This window comes from Colletotrichum karsti (assembly GCF_011947395.1).
Source record: "Colletotrichum karsti strain CkLH20 chromosome Unknown Scaffold2, whole genome shotgun sequence".
NCBI lineage: Eukaryota > Fungi > Ascomycota > Sordariomycetes > Glomerellales > Glomerellaceae > Colletotrichum > Colletotrichum karsti.
In genome coordinates this window covers 1,916,585-1,936,924 of record NW_024065902.1, presented here as the reverse complement: position 1 = coordinate 1,936,924, position 20,340 = coordinate 1,916,585, and the positions used below count along the sequence as shown (strand labels likewise).

Here is a 20,340-nt window from a genome sequence, read left to right as displayed (position 1 = left end):
CAATGCGTGTCTTCCCTCTTCAAAGCAAATATACCCTTCTCGCAGAGGGCGAGATGTTACTGACTCGGCAGGTCTAATGCAAATCTAGTACTTCATAGGAGAGAAAGAATACGAAACCAAACTTGCCCTCCGACGCCGCCCCTCATCGACTTCAACCCGCCCTCGAAAAACATGTAGCGGTGTGGTATCGTCACGTTATTGGACGTTGAAAAGTAGAATGCCTCCCCGATCCCTTACACCAACAATGCAACCGCCACGATCCAGACGAATGGGGCCATAAGTCTGTCAGGAGGCGAAATTTGGAAGAAGAAAAAAGACAAGTCGGGCTCAAATGCCTCCCGACAACCAGAGTTGCCTCAATACCGTAATTCCCAAACGCCTGCGTGCTATGATTGCGCGATGCAACTGAAAATATGCCGTCCCAGAGTAACGTATCGTCGTCGAAAATCATTTGAACAGGCTTCTGAGATCCAGCAGCCGTTGCCGAGCTGCTTCGCCCTTGTCGAAGACTCTGTCCTTCCTATCCATGCTAAGACTCGCGAGCTTGTTCTTCTTGTCCTGCAGTTCGAGCATCTTCTCCTCGAAGCTGTTTCGCATGATGTATCTGACCGTGCGGACGGGACGCTTCTGCCCAAGACGGTGGACTCGGTCAATAGCCTGAGCCTCGGCAGCCGGGTTGTACTGAGGCTCCATGACGTAGACGCTGTTGCCAGCCGTCAAGTTCAGTCCAAGACCTCCTGCTGTGATAGAAACAAGAATGACGTGGACGGAATCGTCTTCACGGAAAGTGTCCATGGCTTGAGTGCGGGCGATGCGTGTCATGCTGCCATCGAGCCGCACATACTTGATCTCGAGACTGTCGAGAGCCAACTGGATCAAATCAAGATGCGATGTCCACGTCGAGAACACGACGGACTTGTAGGGGGGCTCGTCCGGATTGGCATCGGTGTCGGCCCTAGACTTGAGGAGGTCTTCAATGAGTGCCCTGGTCTTTGTGTGAGGTCCGGAGTATTTCTCAAAGCTCTTGCGGCCATTCGTGGTGGTCTTGTCCTTAGCAGGACCCTCGTGCTCTGCCTTGACTTGGGACCGACGAATGTCCACGTAAGCAGGCTTGACAACAGCAGAACAGATGGGGCATGGTCCCATAGTCTGGCCGCTGGGCAGCAGTCGCTTGGCTTGCTCCTTGATACCCTTAATACATGAGCCGCAAACAATGTGGAAGCAGGGCGTCATGTAGCCCAAGATATCCTCCTGTCCCTCCGACTCGATGCTAGCGTCGTCGTTGGTGCCTAGCTTCTTGGAACAAGCGCTGCATATGTCCGAATTCGTCTCTTGCATCAACTCGAACATCTCGTACGCCTTGCGATTCGATAAGCCCGGCTTGGCATCTTCATCGTCGCTGTCCAGGTCAATAGCCATGTCAGCTGTCATTCCTTGAAGAGCCTCGAGATCTTCGTCGTTGAGAAGATCTTTGCCGTGAGCACAGAGAAGTCGCAGGCGCAAGATGGAGCGAAGGATATGAATGTAGGAATGACCTCCCAAAGCGCGCTGCGTGCCATTTCCTGCGAGAATCTTGACACGATCTTGGGCGTTCTTTTCGAAAAGATCGTAGATCTCCCGCTCCTCCGGTGTGAAGTCGAGTTTGACAATATGGTCACTCCGAGGAGGTAGGTTGATCTTGTCCTTCAACCGGCGAAGAGTGACACCATCGACCAGCACACGCAGCTTGGGAACAATTTCCGGGTCGCATGCTTTGAAAGGGTCCACGATGAAACGGTTGAACTTGTTGCGATCGTCGAAAGGCTTCAGTCTGATGAATTGGAGCAGAGCGGCCAAATCTTCGAGTCGGTTCTGGACCGGAGTTCCCGTGACGGCCCACCGTCGGGAAGCCTGCAGCCGAACGATAGCTTTGAACTGCAGGGTCGCAACTTCACGAATCATGTGCGCCTCGTCGAGCACGATTCGAAACCACCCAATCTCCTCCAAGGGATACTTGCCTGACTTCCGCTTACTGCGTGCACCTAGCTCGCTGGAAACGGAGCCGTACGTGGTGATGACCAGGTCGAAGTCGGCTAGCTTTTCAACCTCTTTGATGCGGTTCGAACCGTGGTAGACGTAGTAGCTGAGTTCACCAGGGGCGATGTGCTGCTTGATCTGCTCTTCCCAATTCGTGACCGTACTCAAAGGACAGACCAATAGCGTTGCTCTTGTGTTCTTGGTGATGTTCGTGAGGGGGAGAGTGCTAGAGGCTGAAGCTTTGCCTCCCACCTTTTGCGGCGGCATTTCAGGTTGAGTGGGCATGCGTCCCGCCCATTCGTTGGCCTGTCCCAGAGAACTGGCGATGAGTGATAGGACGCTGAGGGTCTTTCCCAAACCCATCATATCAGCGAGGATTCCACCGTGAGTGTCTCCAGGAAGTTGGCGCTCTACATGGCCTGTGATGACGTTGTAGTAAGACTTTTGACCACTGGGGCCGATTCGCAGCTGCCACATGGTTCCCTTGGTTCTCTCTTCGGCAGTTGACGTCTTCTCTCTGTTCGTCATGAAGTACAGACCCTGCTGCTGGTGTTTGAGAAGTGGGGTGGTTATGATGGGAGCTGGGTCAAGCAGCGGAAGTTCATCGCTGTGTCCCATAGAGTCAAAGACACCCATGACATCTGAGCGAATCTCCTCCACAGTCCGAGGAGCCGGATTCGTGTAGTATGTGGTGGATGACTGGGGATTGTAATGAGACAAGGCACCCGAGAGGGATCTCGGGGCAGCCGCAGCTGGCTTAGACTCGGCGTGGACATTCTCGTATCTGATACCCTTATCGACTCTGTTAGGGTGACGAAGTGTAATGTTGTGTCTTTGAAAGTGCTTGCCCACAGCCTTTGCAAACTTGTACTGGCCGTAGAGGGTCATTTCCACTGGATAGGATCGTGAAATCGGCTGACCGGGCTGTTCATCCGGCTGCTTTCTGCGGGCAGGAATCTTGCAGTCGGTTCTGAGGCGCACGTTGGAGTCTAGCAAGGGGACGAGCCCCGTGGCTGTCGGCGCGTCAACCATTCCAATGATTTCTCGAGTGTAATCGTAGGCCTGGATCCGCTTGGTGGAGTCTCCGATGATTCTCTTAAGAACAACCTTGACTGGTGGCATCCAGTCGGCCCCGAATATGCTCTGGGTGCCCGGCTTTGCGGATGGTACTTTGTGACAGTCCAGGTGAGCGGTGAGCATGCCATAGCAAACCTCTTCGTTAGCGGGGTTTTCGACCATGACCACGTCGTCATCGCCCCCTGTCAGATCGATCGACTGGGTGGCCGCGTTCGGCCTGTTGTTCTTGCCTTCCTCCTGTTTCTCGTTGACATAGGCTCCGAGCATGCCACTGCCTCCTCCACCCGCCATAGTCCTCTTGTTGTCTGCGTCGGACTCGGGAGTATCGAATTTTCTGCGCTTCGGTTGAGGGGCGGAGGGGCGATCCTGCACGTTGTTCATCCGTTCAATGACGTTGCCCATACCGTAAGGCGAAGGGCCGCCGTCAAGAACGGGCGTTGACGCGCCCGACGGCATGCTTGGCGTGAGAGACTCGCTCGGTGTATCGGTCGGGCTTGCGAACTGAAAAACGACCGAGTTGTTCATGTTCTGTTGGTGTGTCGGGGCTGCTCGGTTCGCTAGTGACTGTGGTTTAGGACTCCGTCCGGCGGCCGATGGTGCGTATGAACGAGGGTTCAGCAACGCTTGCGCATTCCAAGTTTGCGGCTGTGTGTTGGTCGCCAGACTGGCTCGGCCTAGAAAGAAAAAAGGAAAAAAATCGTCAGTGTTTCGCTCAGATCTTGGGTGGCAGACATGAGGTTGATGGAAAGGGCAGGAGCGGGGTCATCCAGACTGCAGCTTCGTGGGGTGTTTGCCTGAAGGCCGTGAATGGCTGCCAGGGGCAGAGAAGCGACTCACCATTTGATCCATTTGGAGGCGCCATGACGACGGCTTGCTACCAGGCTGGTGCTGTTGACCTTGATAATCAGAGTGCGTCGGATGCCTCGCACCGATGGGCTTCAAGAAGGCAGTCGGCGAGACTGGTTGCGATCATCACAAACGAGGTACGTGATGGTGGTGGTGGGCGTCAAGACGAGGAAGGTACCGGGCCTGTGACGATCTTTGGCCGAGCAATCCAACAGCGTAGGAGAGAAAGAGTCAGAACAAGCGTGTGAAGAATTGGGTCTGAAGAGAGGTACGAGGCGTCAATTCGAGGTTGATAATGGAGGCTTTGAACTTTTCATATAGATGGTGGCTTCGAATGTGGTAGTTGATTGGAGCGCAAGGTGGAATAGCGCCGAACGTCGTCTTGGACGTCGTCGTCGTCGTCGTCGTTATTGTCGTCGTCGAGTCAAGTCGACACTGGATCAAAGAGTGTTTGCTTCCATACCGGCGCGGGTCGTTCGTTACCTTCAGATAGGGCGAATAAATAAAAAGAGAGAAAGGAAAGAAGCCTCCCGCCGTCTGGCGCAACTGCCAGAAAAAAGACAAAAAAGGCGATGGAACTGAGGCAAGCGCAGTTCTGAGGTATTCCTTCCACCTCAGGCAAGAAAGAACGACCCTAAGATGTCGGGTGGTGGTGGTTGCTGATTGCTGATTGCTGATTGCTGAGTGCTGAGTGCTGAGGTAGGCGCGGCACATGGAATGCGGTGCGGCGCTGGCTGCAGCCTTCTTGCAGCTGAGGTCACTCCCTCCTCCACGGGCGGGGCAATCTCCTGTGGAGACCCAGACCCGTTGATTCCCGATTCCGATTAGCTACCTGGAAAGTTCGTCTTCCTCACGTGGCCACCCATTTCAACCTGGGAGAGGGAGCCTGGTCTGTGCGCCCCACATCAACCCATCCCGTCCACGTCTCTGGCCAGCATCCCACTCTTTCGTGTCACTCGAGCCGAGACTATCTCCTCCCACTACGCAGTAGCATCACCTCGTCCAAGGCAACCTGTGAAAGTCTGTGTGGTCACTTGACCCGACAACTTTTTTTTTCTGCCCATCTGCACCAACTGGACTCTCCGTATCACTCACTGCCTTTCTTTCTCCCAATCCGTCTGGTCTGACACCTCAATTGCTACCTATCAATGTGTAACCCGGTTTTGCCGTATTAATACACCATCATAGATACATCGTTGCGTTGCGTTGCTCCAACTCACACTCATCTGCTCCCCATCTTGAGGAGCCATGTCCTTGACCGAGAACACCAAACCTCCTTTTTCCCAGATGACTACCACCAAGTCGCCATTTGTGCCTCGCTAGTCGCAGCCGTTCTTTCTTCGACATTCCCGATCTAACCCATCGCTCCCGTTCAAAGTATCTGGGAGATGGCTGCTCGTACCGCCTCCACAGGACTGTCACGTCACACCTGTCCTGTGTATGAGCACAACCCAGTCACACCGTGATCCGATAGTCTGGGTGGACTGTCTTGCGTTATCTGAGCTGTCCGAGACATGGATATCTTGGAGAGGATTGCCGCCAGCGTTGTTGTCGCTCTTGCTCTTAGGCCCGTCAGTGCTAGCGGCGGTAAACATTCTTCACCGCGGGTTCGTATTGGCGTACACCTCAGTGCCATGTGAGAGCAATGCTCAACTGGCGATTCTGTCTTCATCTCTTCCTTCTGCCCTGGGTTCATTTCGTCCCTCTCCTGCCTCGTGACTGGCGATCTCATCATCGTCAGCCCTGTCCGGGCTTGCCTTTCTTGAAAAGCTCCTGGAACAGCCGAGGGAGCTGCTCCTTGGGCTGGTGTGCTTCCTTGGTGTGGGTCCGGCTCCGGCTCCGGGTCCTCTGACGGCGTCTAGGTGGTGCTTGCTGGTGATTGGGTGATCTGGAACGGGATGGGCTCTGGCTTCGACGTTTGTCAAGAAGGACGGCCCGGAGAAGACGCTTCCTCGTAGGGGAAACAGAAGGGTTCAATATGGCCCGGGAGGAAGCCCGTGAAGATAGCGCTATCGGCGAAGTTGATCGACGTCGGGGACGGCCGCGAAAGGTGCTGGATTCGCCGGTGCCGCCGTAGTGGGTCGCCGCCGTGTCACACCTCGTGAGGCTTCTGTGCCTCTTGCGGCCGCGTTGAGCATCTGGGTCGGGCGAGAAGGGCCTTGACGTCATCTCCCGGAACCCAATGCTGGTCTCCAACTGAGAAGCCATGTTTTTGGAATATCATGCAAGAAAAGGGATAGCTGAGAGAAAACGCCTATAGATTGATAACACGTCTATTGGCTGAGGGCAGTGATGTCCTGACGGAGATGGCATTGAAAGGGTGGAGGGAACGAACACAAGATAAAAGAATTTCAAAAGCGCTCCAAATGAGGGGGGACAGAGCACGAGGTACGAAGGAGCTGGCTGGTGCGGCTGGAAATTGACTTGATCGGGATCTCGCAAGACACGGCAGGCTTGGAGGTGGGAAGATCACTCGGGTCGGCGGGATGTCGAGTCGTCCAAACCGCAAACGATGATGCTGAACCTGTCACTCGGCAAGGGGAGCCACTCAGCATTCCTGGAATTAAACGTTGGCACGGATAACCTGCAGATGCTCCATGGCACGGCGGAACAGGATTGGTCGAGGTGATGCAAACGGAAGCTTTCCAAGACGATCCAGCAAGAGAGCGTCGACTTGTCGGCTGATGATGAATCGAACCAATTCGCGGGTGGAAAGACATGGACCTCCGGCCGGTGTGAGTGGGCCCATCTGCAACCCGAGAGTTTGGGGATCCTGGGGCCATGATAGAAGTAGATGCATCTTATTTGCTGTCTAACGCGTCTTGGACTACTCAGTAAAGGGAAGAGCTAGAGCCTACCATGGTAGACGGGACGGTTCTGAATGTTGCATACTGGCCATCTCCCGTTCTGTATGACTTGCAGAACTCAGAACGGAGATCCAACCTTCTCGATTCCTAAGGCAGTTGTCTACACAGTGACGGTTTCATCTCACTACCAGTTCGCCGATCGTTACATATTGAGAGCTATTTTGGAGGTAGGTATCACAAGCTACATTGGCAACGTCGGGGCGAGTCAACATGACTTCGTTCTTTCCGATGCTCCCGTCCTGTCAACGGCTACTTGCCGCCATACAAGCTGATCCGGGCATCTCAGGTACCTAAGACCTCCGGCGAGTTAGCAATGTAGTAGCCAAACGTTCTTCACACGGGAGGCCGTTTTGATTCAGAGAGAAGCTTTCACTGCTGACGGAGCTATGGGCCAGCCACTCAACGAAAGCAACTTCAACACGGGGATGCGAGTTTGGAAAGGGACTGGTAACGAGAATCCCGTTACGTTGCCTTGACTTAGGTACCTTAGTCAGCCGGGTAGATGCGGCGTTTACTACCTGTGGCCGCCGCCTGGAACCTTCCAGGTTACTGGAAATCCAACCAACAGCAGCTGAAAGTGCTGCGTGGCCAGGACAAATTAGGCTGCCTCGGTGCCCTGGATCGGACCTACCAGGATGATAGTAGCAGCAGCACCCGTCGCACCTCAGCGCCAATGACAGCATCGCGGACTGCCGAAACTTGACGACACACGCTTCCATTCTTGACGACGACGACGACGCGACATCTGGCAAATCGTTCTTTTACGTGTCGGCAACAACCACCTGTTCACCTTGTACCATTTCTACCACCATCATCAGACCTGCTATTTGCCCTCGTTATCGAAGCCACCGTCACCATCTCTGTATTACTACTTGTCTTCTTTTCCCTCCCTTCTTTCCATAGATTTACGTGTGGCGCCCTACTTCGTCTTTTGGCCAGGTTTCCGCTCTCTTCTTATCGATAGACTTTTCACACACCAGCGGCGAAGCGATACAGTTTCAACCTGTTCAATCGATAAATACGGTACAAAAGGCCTTTGCCCCATACACACATGGCCCAAGTCTCTCGCAACATCTTCTCCCTACGATAATCGCCTCCCTCCCTTCGTTCTTTGCTCGACCGACCGCCCACGATGCCTCGCTCCTCGAGACCACCCACGACGGGCTACGAGCGCCTAGCTCAAGCCGACGCCCTCTCCTCCGACTCCGAAGACGACGATCCTCTGACCCAGTCCTATGCGTCGCTCCAGCCACCGTCGGCCCCTTGCTTCGCCCCCATCTCCCAACCGCGCCCCCGCTCCGGCATGACGACCCCGAAACCTGTTACCATATCTTCTTCCGGCCCCTCGAGACCGAGAAACCGCCGTCGCGTCGGCAGCAACTCCGGTATCGACGTCAAGGCTATCAACGCCCGTCTCGAGCGTTGGGCCGATGAGATCGCCAGCCGATTCAAGCGCGCCAAGGGCCGCGGCAAGGTTGGCGAGGAAGAACGTCTGGAGATCCACCACTCCGTCTTTCAGGCTCCCGAGGGCGTCCGGCCCATTACTCCGGAGAGCCTGGCCGCGCCTCAAGATGTCATGACAAAGTCTCAGTTTGAGGAGATAATCGGCAACGTTAGGCAGGCAATTTTGCAAGGGACGCATCCGCGCATGATCTCCCAGGGAAGCTCTGGCAGCTACTTTGCTCGGAATACCGAAGGGAAGGTTGTGGGTGTCTTCAAGCCCAAGGACGAGGAACCGTACGCAGCTGGTAACCCCAAATGGAACAAGTGGATTCACCGGAACTTGTTCCCGTGCTGTTTCGGAAGAGCCTGGTAAGTCCTCACTGTCGAATACAAACAGACGGGTAGCTAACGATTTGTAGCCTCATTCCCAACCTCTCATACGTTAGCGAGGCTGCTGCGTACACTCTCGATTGTCAACTACGCACACACATGGTACCGTACACGGACGTAGTATGGCTCTCGTCCAAATCGTTCCACTACCCCTTCTGGGACCGTCACAACTACTATCGCAAACAAAAACCTCTCCCAGAAAAGCCAGGAAGTTTCCAGGTCTTCCTCAAGGGCTTTAAAGATGCCAACGTGTTCCTGAGAGAACACCCGTGGCCAGACCAGTACTGGTCCGGGTTCAGGGCTAACGACCCGCACCGCAAACGGAGGAGGAGATGGGCGGATAACTGCCGCCCCAGCAGCGGTGCAGCGCTAGACGACATCGAGAGCGACGACGAAGAAAGCAGACAGGAAGAATTGCCCCTAGGGCCCGACAACTTCGTATGGACCGAGTCGCTCAAGCAGTCTTTTCGCGAAGAACTGGAGAAGCTGGTCATTCTTGACTACATCATGCGAAACACAGATCGCGGTCTTGACAACTGGATGATCAAGGTGGACTGGAGCACACAGGAAGTCTCAATCGCGTCAGAACCGCTCCAGATGCACATGGAGACGGGCCCATCTGAGGAAGACGGCCCGCGGCCGGTAGATTTGAGCCAGCGACCATCGCCAAACCGGTCTTCATACCCCTACAAGACGCAGCAGCCAATGCAGGCATCGAGCCCCTTGCCCAGAACGCAAGACCCTAAGATTACGATCGGTGCCATTGACAACTCACTCTCCTGGCCCTGGAAACATCCAGACGCATGGCGAAGGTACATTGAACTTCCACTCCTACTCCTCACGACAGCCTAGCCGGGCGAGAAATGAGTTCACACAGGAACTATCACGCTAATCAACACTTCACGCGCAGTTTCCCCTTTGGATGGCTCTTCCTACCTGTCGACCTCATTGGCCGGCCGTTCTCGCAAAAGACGCGAGATCATTTCCTCCCTCTGCTGACATCGACACACTGGTGGAGTCAGACGCAGCTGGCGCTGCGGAAGGTGTTCCAATTGGATCCCGATTTCCAAGAAAAGATGTTCGCTCGGCAGATCGCCGTAATGAAGGGACAGGCATGGAACGTCGTCGAGACGCTCAAGACGCCGGATCATGGCCCGCTGGAGCTCACTCGCCGCGCCAAGGTTTGCGTTTGGGACGACCTCGTCGACGTGCCTGTCGCCGTGCCCATGCGCGTCACGTCCGCCGAGATGATGCGCCACGAAGCAGAGCTCCGCCGGTCCATTGACGAGGGCGACATTGGCGAGGCCAACCCATCCAACGCGCCCCCGCACCGCGTCGACGAGGACCTGCTCGGTTTGGCGAGTCCCCCGGCCGACATGCCTCATCCGGGCAGGTTCGAGCTCGCGATGAGTCCGACGGGCGAGGGCGCCCAGTCACCAGACGAGACGTCGATGAATGGCTCTGGGATCTTGGCGTCGTCGGCGCCTCTGGGTAAGGAACAAACGGTGCAGAGACCGAAGTTCTCGGGTCCCGCACACCGTGAAAGTTATCACGGATCTCGAGCTCTGAACATGTACTCGCCCGCCCGTCAGCAGCAGTCACAACAGCGACGCTACTCGTTCGCAACAGCCACGGGACGACGCAACGGCAGCAGCATCGCCCAGCAGCTGTACGGAGGCCGTCCGAGCCAGGAAAATGACGACGAAGACGGCGACCTCGAGGAGGGCGACCTGGGCTATGCGGCGGCGGAGGGAATGGAGGGGAACCAACGCAAGGTTATTGTGGAGAGGCTGGAGCCGGTCAAAGCCAGGAACCCGGTTTTCACCTGTTGGTGATCCACCCGCGGCTTGCATCGAGCAAAACATATGGGGGCGGCGCGGAGTTCAAAGAGGAGTTTGCTTGGAGCTATGGCATTGGGTGGTGGGCTCGCTCCGCTCGCTGCGCCTGCAAGGAGTATCATTATTTTCCACTCTAGGTTGTTGTTGTTATCGTCGTCTGCTTTTTTGGGCAACCAGCACGCCGAGTACGAACAAGGGGAGCCGGGAGTTCGTTGGGTTCATTTCGGATCTTGTCTAGAATAGTGACTGCGCGTCAGGACGAATCATGGCATCACCACCACCATCATCATCATCATCACTTGGAGGCATTGACGGCGTTTTTGTAGCCGGTGCTGTTCCCACCAATATCCTCGGCGGCCTGCTTGGCAGAGGCCGGGGCAGGGTAGGAGACATGAGAGAAGACGAGAGTATGAGAAAAAGACACGATGCGGAAGACACGTCAGTCAACGACGACAACTCAGAGAGACATGACGGACCGAGCAAGGGGCCTACGGAGGGGTAATGCAACGAAGGAAAAGCAAAGGAGAGAGAAAGAAAAAAAGGGCCTTGCCTAAGATGAGAGGGGTATCTACTGTCTGCATGATTATTATTTTTTTCTTCCGTTCTCGAACGTGGTTGGAAAGGCGCAATGCAGAGAGCCTCTTTCGGCGACTCGAGAACCCCTTTATGAATCGGGCAAGGATTTACCAACCCAGCAGCCTTGTTGGTCGTGCTCATCCGGTACCAGCCCGGGGGGTTGCGGCCGCCGAGAGCACGACCGGCTTTTTTTGTAGTATACGTGTAATGAACGCATCCTTCCAAAGTACCTTGACCAAATTAACTAGTATTCTCACTGGCAGACCTACCTACGTACCACGAGGAGGCACTTTAGACCATCGTATCGGGTGCCGAACAACGGTGATTGTTGAAAAGTGACTGGTCGTGTCGTACGAATGGTCGCCGCCGGTTGGCCGCTGCCAGGCGCGGCCAACAACATGAGTTGACATCTCGTGTCTGCCGTCGAGCGAGGCAGGCCGCCCAAGATTCGGCCTCGCGCGTTTCAAGGCCCAGGACGGACGAAAAGACGCGGCGCGTCCACTCGCGAGCTCGTCAAGGGGATATTGGCAGCTGTCGACGTGCGATCTGTGCGCGCAGCCAGCAATGTCATATTGCTATTATTATAGGAGGGTGGGCGTCGGTATTAAGACCAAATTCCGTATCGTCGGTAGATCAAAAATGGGATGAGATACCGGATAGGAAAAGTCGAGGCGGACGGCCGCCCCCATGAATCATCATGACCGCAGTAAAGCCGCTCGCTGCTGGCGGACTGCGGACGACGTATCCCGCACATTCATTTACGACTTTCGGCTCGTAGGACCGGCGCCGCCCTCTCCATCTCGCAACTGCATGGCCTTCTAGAAGTATTCTCCGTTCCCTGTGAGACGCCAGAACCCGGTCCTGGACAATGGAAATGGGTTAGGGCAATTGACGAGCTTGACTGGAGCGAGGAAGCGGCAGGCAGCTCCGCTTGACCTCCAGCATTACCTAGGAAGGGAGGGTCCGGCCAGGTATCTTTGGAATTGTAGTGGATTCTCTCTGCGGTATTCGTATAGGGGTTTGCTGACTTGCCGTTGATAAAAAAGAAAGCCAGATGGTGCCCAGCGTCCCGTCGAAGGAGAACCCGAGAGGCCGGTTCTGTTCAGAGGAAATTGAAGAGGGAGGTAGGGAACAAGCAGGGTCTTCCCTGACTAGGGCTCCCCTGTCGGTGGAGCTGAATGCGACTCCTCATCGACCGCCAACTCATCTCCTTCCCCTCTCTGCATGGGAGAAGAAAGGCCGGAAGGAAAGCTGTTGGAACACAGAGGAGCCGACCCAGTCTCTCTCATACCGGATAAACAGACTGGGCAATGACCAGATGCCAAATCCCGCACCGTGCAGAGGCGAATACGGCCAATGGTAGCAAGTCGTGAAGCTCAGAGGCTGGTTCGAGGTTCCTGTTGGTGAGTTCGAGTCGTGAGAAACAATTACACACAGTAGTCCGTTACGGAGAACTGGGTCAAATGCTCCCATCTGACGCGCAGCATCTCTAACGAGCTAGCTTCTTGCCTCACTCCCTCGAGCGGAAGGATTGTCTTGCGCCGTCATTTAGGAACCATGCGATCCTGATTGTGTGCGCAAGGAGACACGATCCTGTCGTAGAAGCTGATAAACTGCATCATTAGCATGCCCCTGTTCCGGATCCTTCTGCGTGGCTGGCTGGATGATTACCATGTGGGAAACCACACTTTTGAGAGTCATCAGTCGAGAGTCCGTCCAATCATGCGGCTACCGTGACTTTCGAGATGTTCTCTTCGCAGCCTTTGTGAGGCATTATAACGGCAACCCCAGCTAGGTCACTGCCCACCATCAGGGGAGTTTCCGGCCAGCCCGTACTCTCCCGTGCAGTACCAATGTCCCAAGAAATAAACCACTTGCAGCCGGTGAGACCGCGGCTGACTTCGACGTGTAATGCGAAGTGGCCGCAAGGGCCGGGAAGCAGCTCCGTGTCTCTTGCTCTGACGTCAAGGAATGGCCGACTTGGTGTGCCACGCCCGCCGATGCGGTCCTCCAGGCGAAAAGGAACGAATGACAATAAAAGCAGTAAACCGTCGTTTCATGGTGTCTCTTGTTGCTTTTGCTCATCCGCTATGCAGTGCATTTGAACTCGTTGGTGCAATGGTTGCAGGGTACAGGGCGTACGTGGCCGACGTCGACAGGCATTGTGCTCCCGAGCACCAGGGCGCGGTCTTGTCGACAAGGAAGGGTTGTCGACCTTCGCTCCTCGGTTCCCAAATAGCTGGAACCAGGAGAGTTTTGTGGCTCGCGTCATCGCGCGCTTCTCCCGAAGCTCCACCATCCGACCGGCAACAACCCAGTCGATGAGCTTGGGTTGTTCTCTCTGATAGTTTCAAATTGCAGAGCGGCCCGTCAAGGGGTTCGTGAGTGAGTTGGGTCCCCCAATTTCTTCTTCCAACATTCATCAAATCATCTCCGCACAGAAACACTGTTGGCGCGACCTTCCTGCAGCTCGACATGTCAGTCCAATGATGTACCCCCGTCTGACAACTGCCTCTTTTCAACATGAGCAAATAAGAAAGGTACGTTGCAAAGAGAAGGGAGTATTCGTAGTTAGGTAAAGCTTCATCAGCACGCAACCGAAGACGCCGACGTGTCAAAATATAGCGACGTAACCTACCGGTCAGGAAGATTGCCCCTACCTATACTTTGCAGAGCTTCGCCAATCATGTGCGCATTGTGCCGCCATCCGACCGAAACCTCCCAACGCAAGTCGTGAGGTGGTGTGGTGGAGGTCTGCAGATGAAAAGCAGGCATGCATGCTAAGCAGAGTAAAGATCGATGTATTCCTTGCGTTGTCCGTCTCCTCAGTCTACCGTGTTATGAGATACTGCCCTTGAGCGGGCCTCAACGCGCTAGCTTGAGTGCATATGATTGAATGCCTGTTTGTGAGAGGATCAGACCATGGGCTCCGCTTGGGGTTTATCGGCCGCATATTGTCCCAGCCTGCTTTATGCCAAACAACTCGAGCGACCTGACTTAGAGGAGATTCAGCCTGCGAGTCGTACGAGACTAGAAGGTTGCGTTTAGTTTGCTGTTTCTGCCGATTGGGTCTTCGTTCACCGCGTCCCGCGGGTACGGGCTGTTGAGGGCTGCTGCGAAAGTCAAGAGCAGCATCCCGAGTCCGTGTTCTCGGAAAACCTCTGCAACTACCAGATGGCTGGAACGAAAGGCCGTCACGCTGACATAGACTATACCCCCTTTTGTGTGACCCGGGGTCCTATCGGGAGTTGTGCAACGCCCCTTTAGTCCAGCAAGAGGGCTTCCCACCTTCCTTCGCTACTTCGCCTTCAGAGAAGCCAACGACCGGATCCTTGGGACATAGAATCCTCGGGGTTGATTATAGCTCCGCGTGCAACGGGTGTAGATCGGCCATGCAACCCCTCCTTTAAGCAATGTTCCCACCTGCCGCAGAGTGAGGAGGGGGTTGGAATAGGCAGAAAAAAAGGGATGGCCAGCTGTCTGCTGCAGAAGAGCTTCCCATTCCCTGGGCCATGGAGGGTTACAACGGGAGGGTGTGTTAGGCCCTGTACTCCGGTCCTGCGCTGCGGGTGGTCTCAGGAACGATGTCCACCACTGGGCTTCGTCGTGTGTGGGTGGGTGGGTGTATGTGTGTGTGCGTCTCTACCGTGCGTAAAGAAGGGTCACCAGTATGTTCGCCCGACTTCAGGTCAACCGTTTTGATGCATTGAAATCGTCTCGTTACGTCGCCACGGTAGGTGTAGATAGATAGGTTGGGTCATTCGTATGTGTGGCTTTATGTAGCCCTGCGAGAAGTTGGTCTGTGATGGCGCGTCCCGCTAGACGATGACCAGGTCGTTCAAAAAGCAACCGTCTACCTGGAAGCCGGAACAGCTTGTGAAGGCCAGCCACGGTTAACGGAATCCATGGATCTGGCAACTGGTAAGAGCGGTGTCCAGGATGGTTGGACCCGCTGCCACACCCGCCCTATACCACTCGATGGCCTAGGATTAGCACGTCTTGGTCGTCTGCCGTCTCCATTATCGAATTTTTGGGTGCACAGGGATGGTCCGGGGCCAGCAATAACACCAGAAGACATATCCATGTCACCTGAAGTATGCCTCGTCTGCACCACGAACCAAAGGGCGCCGAAACAGGCTTCCAACTCCTCTTGGTCGCAATGTACTAACCCAAGATCGACAGCGGCATCGTGGGGTGTAGGCCGAAGGCCCGTCCAATCTGAAGTCTGACCAGCCCGTCGTCGCTCCACCTCCGGGACCGCGGACAGCTTAATTTTATGTGTATTAGACACGACTGCCGCCTTCGTGAAGGTCCCTGTGGCTCTGATATGGCTCTGTCGAAGGTTCTTGGGAAAGCCGTGTTTGAATCCTGGCCCTTGTCTCTTGTCCCTTCTCTTTGAAGTTTGAACGTCGTTCCGTTGGAGCATAACACGCACCAATACAGCCTCAGTTCCGTCCGAAGATCGATTCCGGAAGTCTGGACGGGGTGAGAGACATCTTCCGCTGCGCGAAAAAGACGGCCATAGGGCAGTCGAAGGCCTCTTCTGGTGTGCAGGATGGCAAAGTACGGCTCCTCGTCGCCAGTTGCAATGGTGACCGCTAACTTCCTACAGCGATCCGCAAACAGTCCCCTTGGACAATGCCTTTCTCGAGACTGTCACGTATATGGGCAGAGAGTTTCAGCAATATGCTGTCGACAACGGTGCATACTTTGCGCCCATTGACGAAGTAAGTGGAATTCCATGTCCCTTGAAATCGGTTGTCGCCTTGCTCAACCATCCTCCTGACTTGTAGGATGAGATCGAACGCTTGCAAATGATGCACCTCCTATTCTCGATAGTTTTCGAAAACTCGCTCATATTCCCACCCATTTCGAGGCCCAGGCGAATACTTGACTGCGGATTTGGTACGGGCGACTGGGCCATCGAAGTCGCACAACAACACCCTAACTGCGAGGTATGTATTGCACGCTCGCAAAGCATGTGCCCTTTTCCTTCAATTTGGAGACCGAATCATGGCGACAGACGTTTGTTTGGCCTTGAGTGGAGGCGTTCGGCGCCCTCGTCGAGGGTCAACTGCACTCCTAACAGAGGCCCCTTTTCCGCGTTGGTTCGGTAACATTCGCAACCAAACTCGACGTCCTCACCGCCACCTGCAGCTGAGCCTTCAATCGCCATTGAGATCGGAATCGTGCGCATCTGCTTCTTGGTACTGTGCTCCGGAAACAACTGCTGAACCGAGACCACAGGTAGTAGCTATCGATATTTGCCCGCATATTTGGCCTGACGAGTCGCTCACGCCGCCAAATCTCAATCTTCAGGTCGATGACTTGAATGGAAGGTAAGGAGACCTCAATTGCCCCTCTGCCATGCACAGTCCCAAGTCGCTCGCCGCTAACCCCGGGCAGGTTCACGTTTCCGTCGAACCATTTCGATCTAGTGCACAGCCGAATGATGGCTGGCGGGATTCATTCGAACCGGTGGAGAGACTATCTTCGAGACATCCATCGCGTACTGCGACCTGGTGGCTGGGTGCAGACGGTGGAGATATACTTCAACGCGCAATCGGACAACGGCACGCTGACCCAGAGTGCGTTGTTTTCCTTCCCGTATGAGAGCATCCGCTGATCTCTGAGTTTGCCAGATCATGCTCTTCGAAGATGGTCGAGACGATACTTGGATAGTATGCAGCCGTACAAAGATCCTCGTGCACCGTTACAGATGCAAAGTTGGATGCAGAGCGCAGGTTTTGATTCCGTGGAAACCCAGATGATTCCTTTGCCGACTTGCGCTTGGTCCAGTGGTAAGAAGCCCCCGTAGACTCGAGAGAGGGTGACAGAGCTGACCAGACACCAGACCCAAGGCAGCATCAGATCGGCCAAGCAAATAGAGAGAACGTCAGGAGGTTGTTATCCTCTCTCGGGCATTATCCCATGACGGAATTCCGGGGGTAAGTTCTGGTGGACCAGCTCAAGCTGACGCTCACCAAGGCACACGTGCTTGGGGAAGCAAAGCTGACCATGCAATCACAGCATGACATCTCAGGAATTCCAAGTCTTGGTAGCCCAGGCAAGGAGTGAGGCAGATAATCCTGCGTTCCGGGTAAGTCTCATCGTATGTCAACTGTCTGCTGAGGGGTTCTTAACTAACACAACGGCCATGGCCTGTGGTATGGATAGGCGTACTTTCCAATGTGAGTGTGTCCGGTTAGGCCTTTTTGCCCAATAAGACTGACAAAGATATGCCCCAGGTATGTATGCATAGGTCGAAAACCTCGTCGGTGAGGCGTTCATGTGTCTCAATCAGCGGAATGTATAGTTGCATTTTCAGGCAAGCACCCTGAGGGATCGAGTTTTCGTAATGGGTCGACCGGTTTTCTGGGTTGGAGTTTCGATGATCATGATATACGGCAGCCAATACCCCGTGTCTAGCTCCAAAATTATCTGGACATAATTTCTTTGCTTATCGCGTCTGTGGCGTGAGCTCGATTGCGTGAATGATGTTGTTAAGAACTGGTGAAGAGTTCGCGGGACAACAGGCGACCCCGGTCGACAGTACTTTGGGACAAGCCCGGTTTTGCAAGTCTGTTGTTTTGGCCAAGTTTCTGTCTGGTGCTATCCGAGCAGCAATCGGTAGGTTCATTGTTGATGGGGCGAAATACTCCAAGTGCCTGGAGACTGGTCCGAATTGTGCTTGAGCCATGTTGGGGATGGATTGAAGTGATCCACGGTTGACGAAGGTATAGAGAAAACCAACCGCTATTGTACGACTGAGGCCCAGTTGAACTTTTCTCGATAACGGAAGGATGCTGAGGACAATGCGGCTGCTTTTCGGTGCAGCAGATATGATCAGTCGGATGGGAAAGGAGGGAAGGCGATGTGGTCCGGGCGAGGAGACCAAGGTAGGAAGGAGGACATGATGTTGAAAGAGAGTCAGAACCAAGTGGAGAGCCACGGAAGCTAAGGAGTTTAAGCAAGCAGAGGTAGGTAGCGGTGGGAAAGAACACAAGGAAGGCGGCTTCCTACCCAGATTACCTTACCTACCCGACGTGACGGCTTGGGCTCGGGTTTTCCACTTCGCCTCTGTTGGGTTTAGATTGGGAGAAGGCATAATAGCAGCATGCCCGGCCTGGCTGGACGAGGTGCGGTTGGTCCTTGACTTGGGTACAAGTAGTCCAGTGTCAGGGGAGGGGAGGGAGGAGGACGGATGGATAACAAATGCGAGTTTCTACTCGTTACCGTTCTGTCGGATCCTCTCTCGGTGAGGCCAGTCTACAAATGAGCAGTTCACGTCGCATCGAGCGAATCCATTCTTCGCACAGTCACACATTCCGACCTTCAGAACCGGGCACCATCCATGTCTTCGCCGTAATTCACCGGAATCCACTTTCATCTGAAGAGCAATACCTACCTGACTAGGCCACATGCCACGTCCTTCTACCGCTCTCGCCGCCTTCGACATCCCACCAGTTCCCACGCCGGTGAAGGCCCAAAGCCACGCGCGGCCTAGGTTCCCCGGCTTCAGGACCTCCATCCTAGCAGAGCGAGGGAGGGCACAGACATCCAACTTCGAACGAGGTCCGCCTTCGACTGACGACTCCTGCAACCAAAACACATCTGATGACACAAGTCAAACCCAGCGCTCCCTCGGCCAAAGCCTCGGTTGCTGCAGCGGTCAAGAGCAACAACGTTAGGTTGACTTGCGTCTTGCCTATTGTCTGCGACTTCAAAGACACAGGTATCCTCGGCTCGCAGATTGACCAATTCTACGTACACACGCATAACTACCCCCGGAACGTTAGGCCTGGTGCCCCGGTGGATTGTGATATCCGGAGACGTTTGCAAATGCCCCGACCCATGTTAGTGCAGCGGATTCCCTGGCGCTCTGCACATCAGGCAATTTTGGGGGACTTCCAGGCAACGTTCCGGTCGGATTTGACAACATTCTCCAAGGACCACAGCATATGACTTCGTGCCATCTGGACCACGCATAACATGCACTCTGCGTGTGTCTCAACAGGGGAAACGTTGAACTGTCAGAAGTGTCAATCAAGTGTTATTTGGTGGACCCCTTTTCCAACAAACCTCCCCAAGGCAAGGTACATATTGTGACCCTAACGAAACCAACGATTGGTGGCCCGAGCACCGAGAACCACGCACCGGGTGGGTCTTTAATGTGTGCCTCCCATGGCGCTGGAGCCACTCCGCGACCTGGACCGGCCTGCGAGCTTCAACCAATGAGAAGCTCGCCCAAATTTTATGCAACGGAGACAATTCGAAGCTCTCATCAACTTTTTCCTCCCGAAGCCGCTGCCAGCATTAAACGACGTACGAAGCAACAGCATACCGATCGACGACTTCTCCGAGAACCAAGACAGCCAATTAAGCAGAAAGCCCGTGTAATACACATTTAACACGAATTCTTGACCAAAAGAATTCATCTCCCCGCTACGATGGCTTCCCGATACTCAACACGTCTTCTCCAAACTCTCCGGCCGATCGCGCCTGGCCGCGCCTCCTCTCCCCTCCGCAACGCCCGCTTCTACTCCGATGCCGCCCCGGCCTCCCCTCCGCTCCTCGCCAACCTCAAGACCGACCTGAAGACCGCCATGCGCGCCAAGGATGCGCCTCGTCTGTCCGTCCTGCGCACCATCCTCTCCGCCTTCAACAACGCAGCCAAGACCTCCTCCCCCATTGTCACCGATGCCCAGCTTGTCGCTCTTCTGCGCAAGACCCAGCGTGCCGGCCAGGAAGCCGCTGCTCAGTTCCGCGAGGCTGGTCGCGACGACCTCGCCGATAAGGAGGACCTCCAAGCCAAGGTCATGGCCGAATACATCGCCAACTCCGGCGTCCTTACCGTCACCGAGGCGGACGTCCGTGTGCTGGTGGAGAAGGCCATTGAGGAGACCAAGGCTGCTGGCAAGAGCAACCTTGGCGAGGTCATGAAACTCGTCAATGCCGCGACCCAGGGCAAGGACCTTGCGGTCGACAAGAAGCGCATCTCAGACCTTATCAAAGAGGCTCTCAAGCTATAAGAGACTGGGCGGTCTCAACCCAATGTACAAACATGTACCATCACGACGTGTATAATACCTGTATACCAGAGCCTCTTCAGAAGAGACGCTCACGGGCAAGCGTAGAGCGGCGCCTACACTCCTCTCTTAGATAGCAGGAGAAATAACGTGGTTACGACAACACAAAACTTGATGTCAGTTTGAGCGGCGCTTAAAAACCTAGTGCCACTGTAAGTAACGAGCCATGAAGGTGAACAACTGGTTCATTGGGCTGAG

At 54.8% G+C, this 20,340-nt stretch overlaps 3 protein-coding genes across 3 annotated transcripts; 2 read left to right on the top strand and 1 right to left on the bottom strand.

Annotated features, from left to right (window-relative positions):
- Positions 1-447: 447 nt before the first annotated feature.
- CkaCkLH20_01082 (transcription termination factor 2) lies at positions 448-3,618 on the bottom strand (the record flags this gene model as incomplete). Its single annotated transcript, XM_038883802.1, has 1 exon — positions 448-3,618. One exon carries the CDS (start codon positions 3,616-3,618, stop codon positions 448-450), a length of 3,171 nt encoding a protein of 1,056 aa, XP_038751397.1.
- Positions 3,619-7,938: 4,320 nt separating this feature from the next.
- Positions 7,939-10,474, top strand: CkaCkLH20_01081 (phosphatidylinositol 3; the record flags this gene model as incomplete). Its single annotated transcript, XM_038883801.1, has 3 exons — positions 7,939-8,618; positions 8,669-9,451; positions 9,550-10,474. The coding sequence occupies 3 exons, from the start codon at positions 7,939-7,941 to the stop codon at positions 10,472-10,474; spliced, it is 2,388 nt and encodes a 795-aa protein (XP_038751396.1).
- A 9,029-nt stretch (positions 10,475-19,503) lies between these two features.
- On the top strand, positions 19,504-20,085 carry CkaCkLH20_01080 (uncharacterized protein; the record flags this gene model as incomplete). Its single annotated transcript, XM_038883800.1, has 1 exon — positions 19,504-20,085. The coding sequence occupies one exon, from the start codon at positions 19,504-19,506 to the stop codon at positions 20,083-20,085; it is 582 nt and encodes a 193-aa protein (XP_038751395.1).
- Between the last annotated feature and the right edge of the window lie 255 nt (positions 20,086-20,340).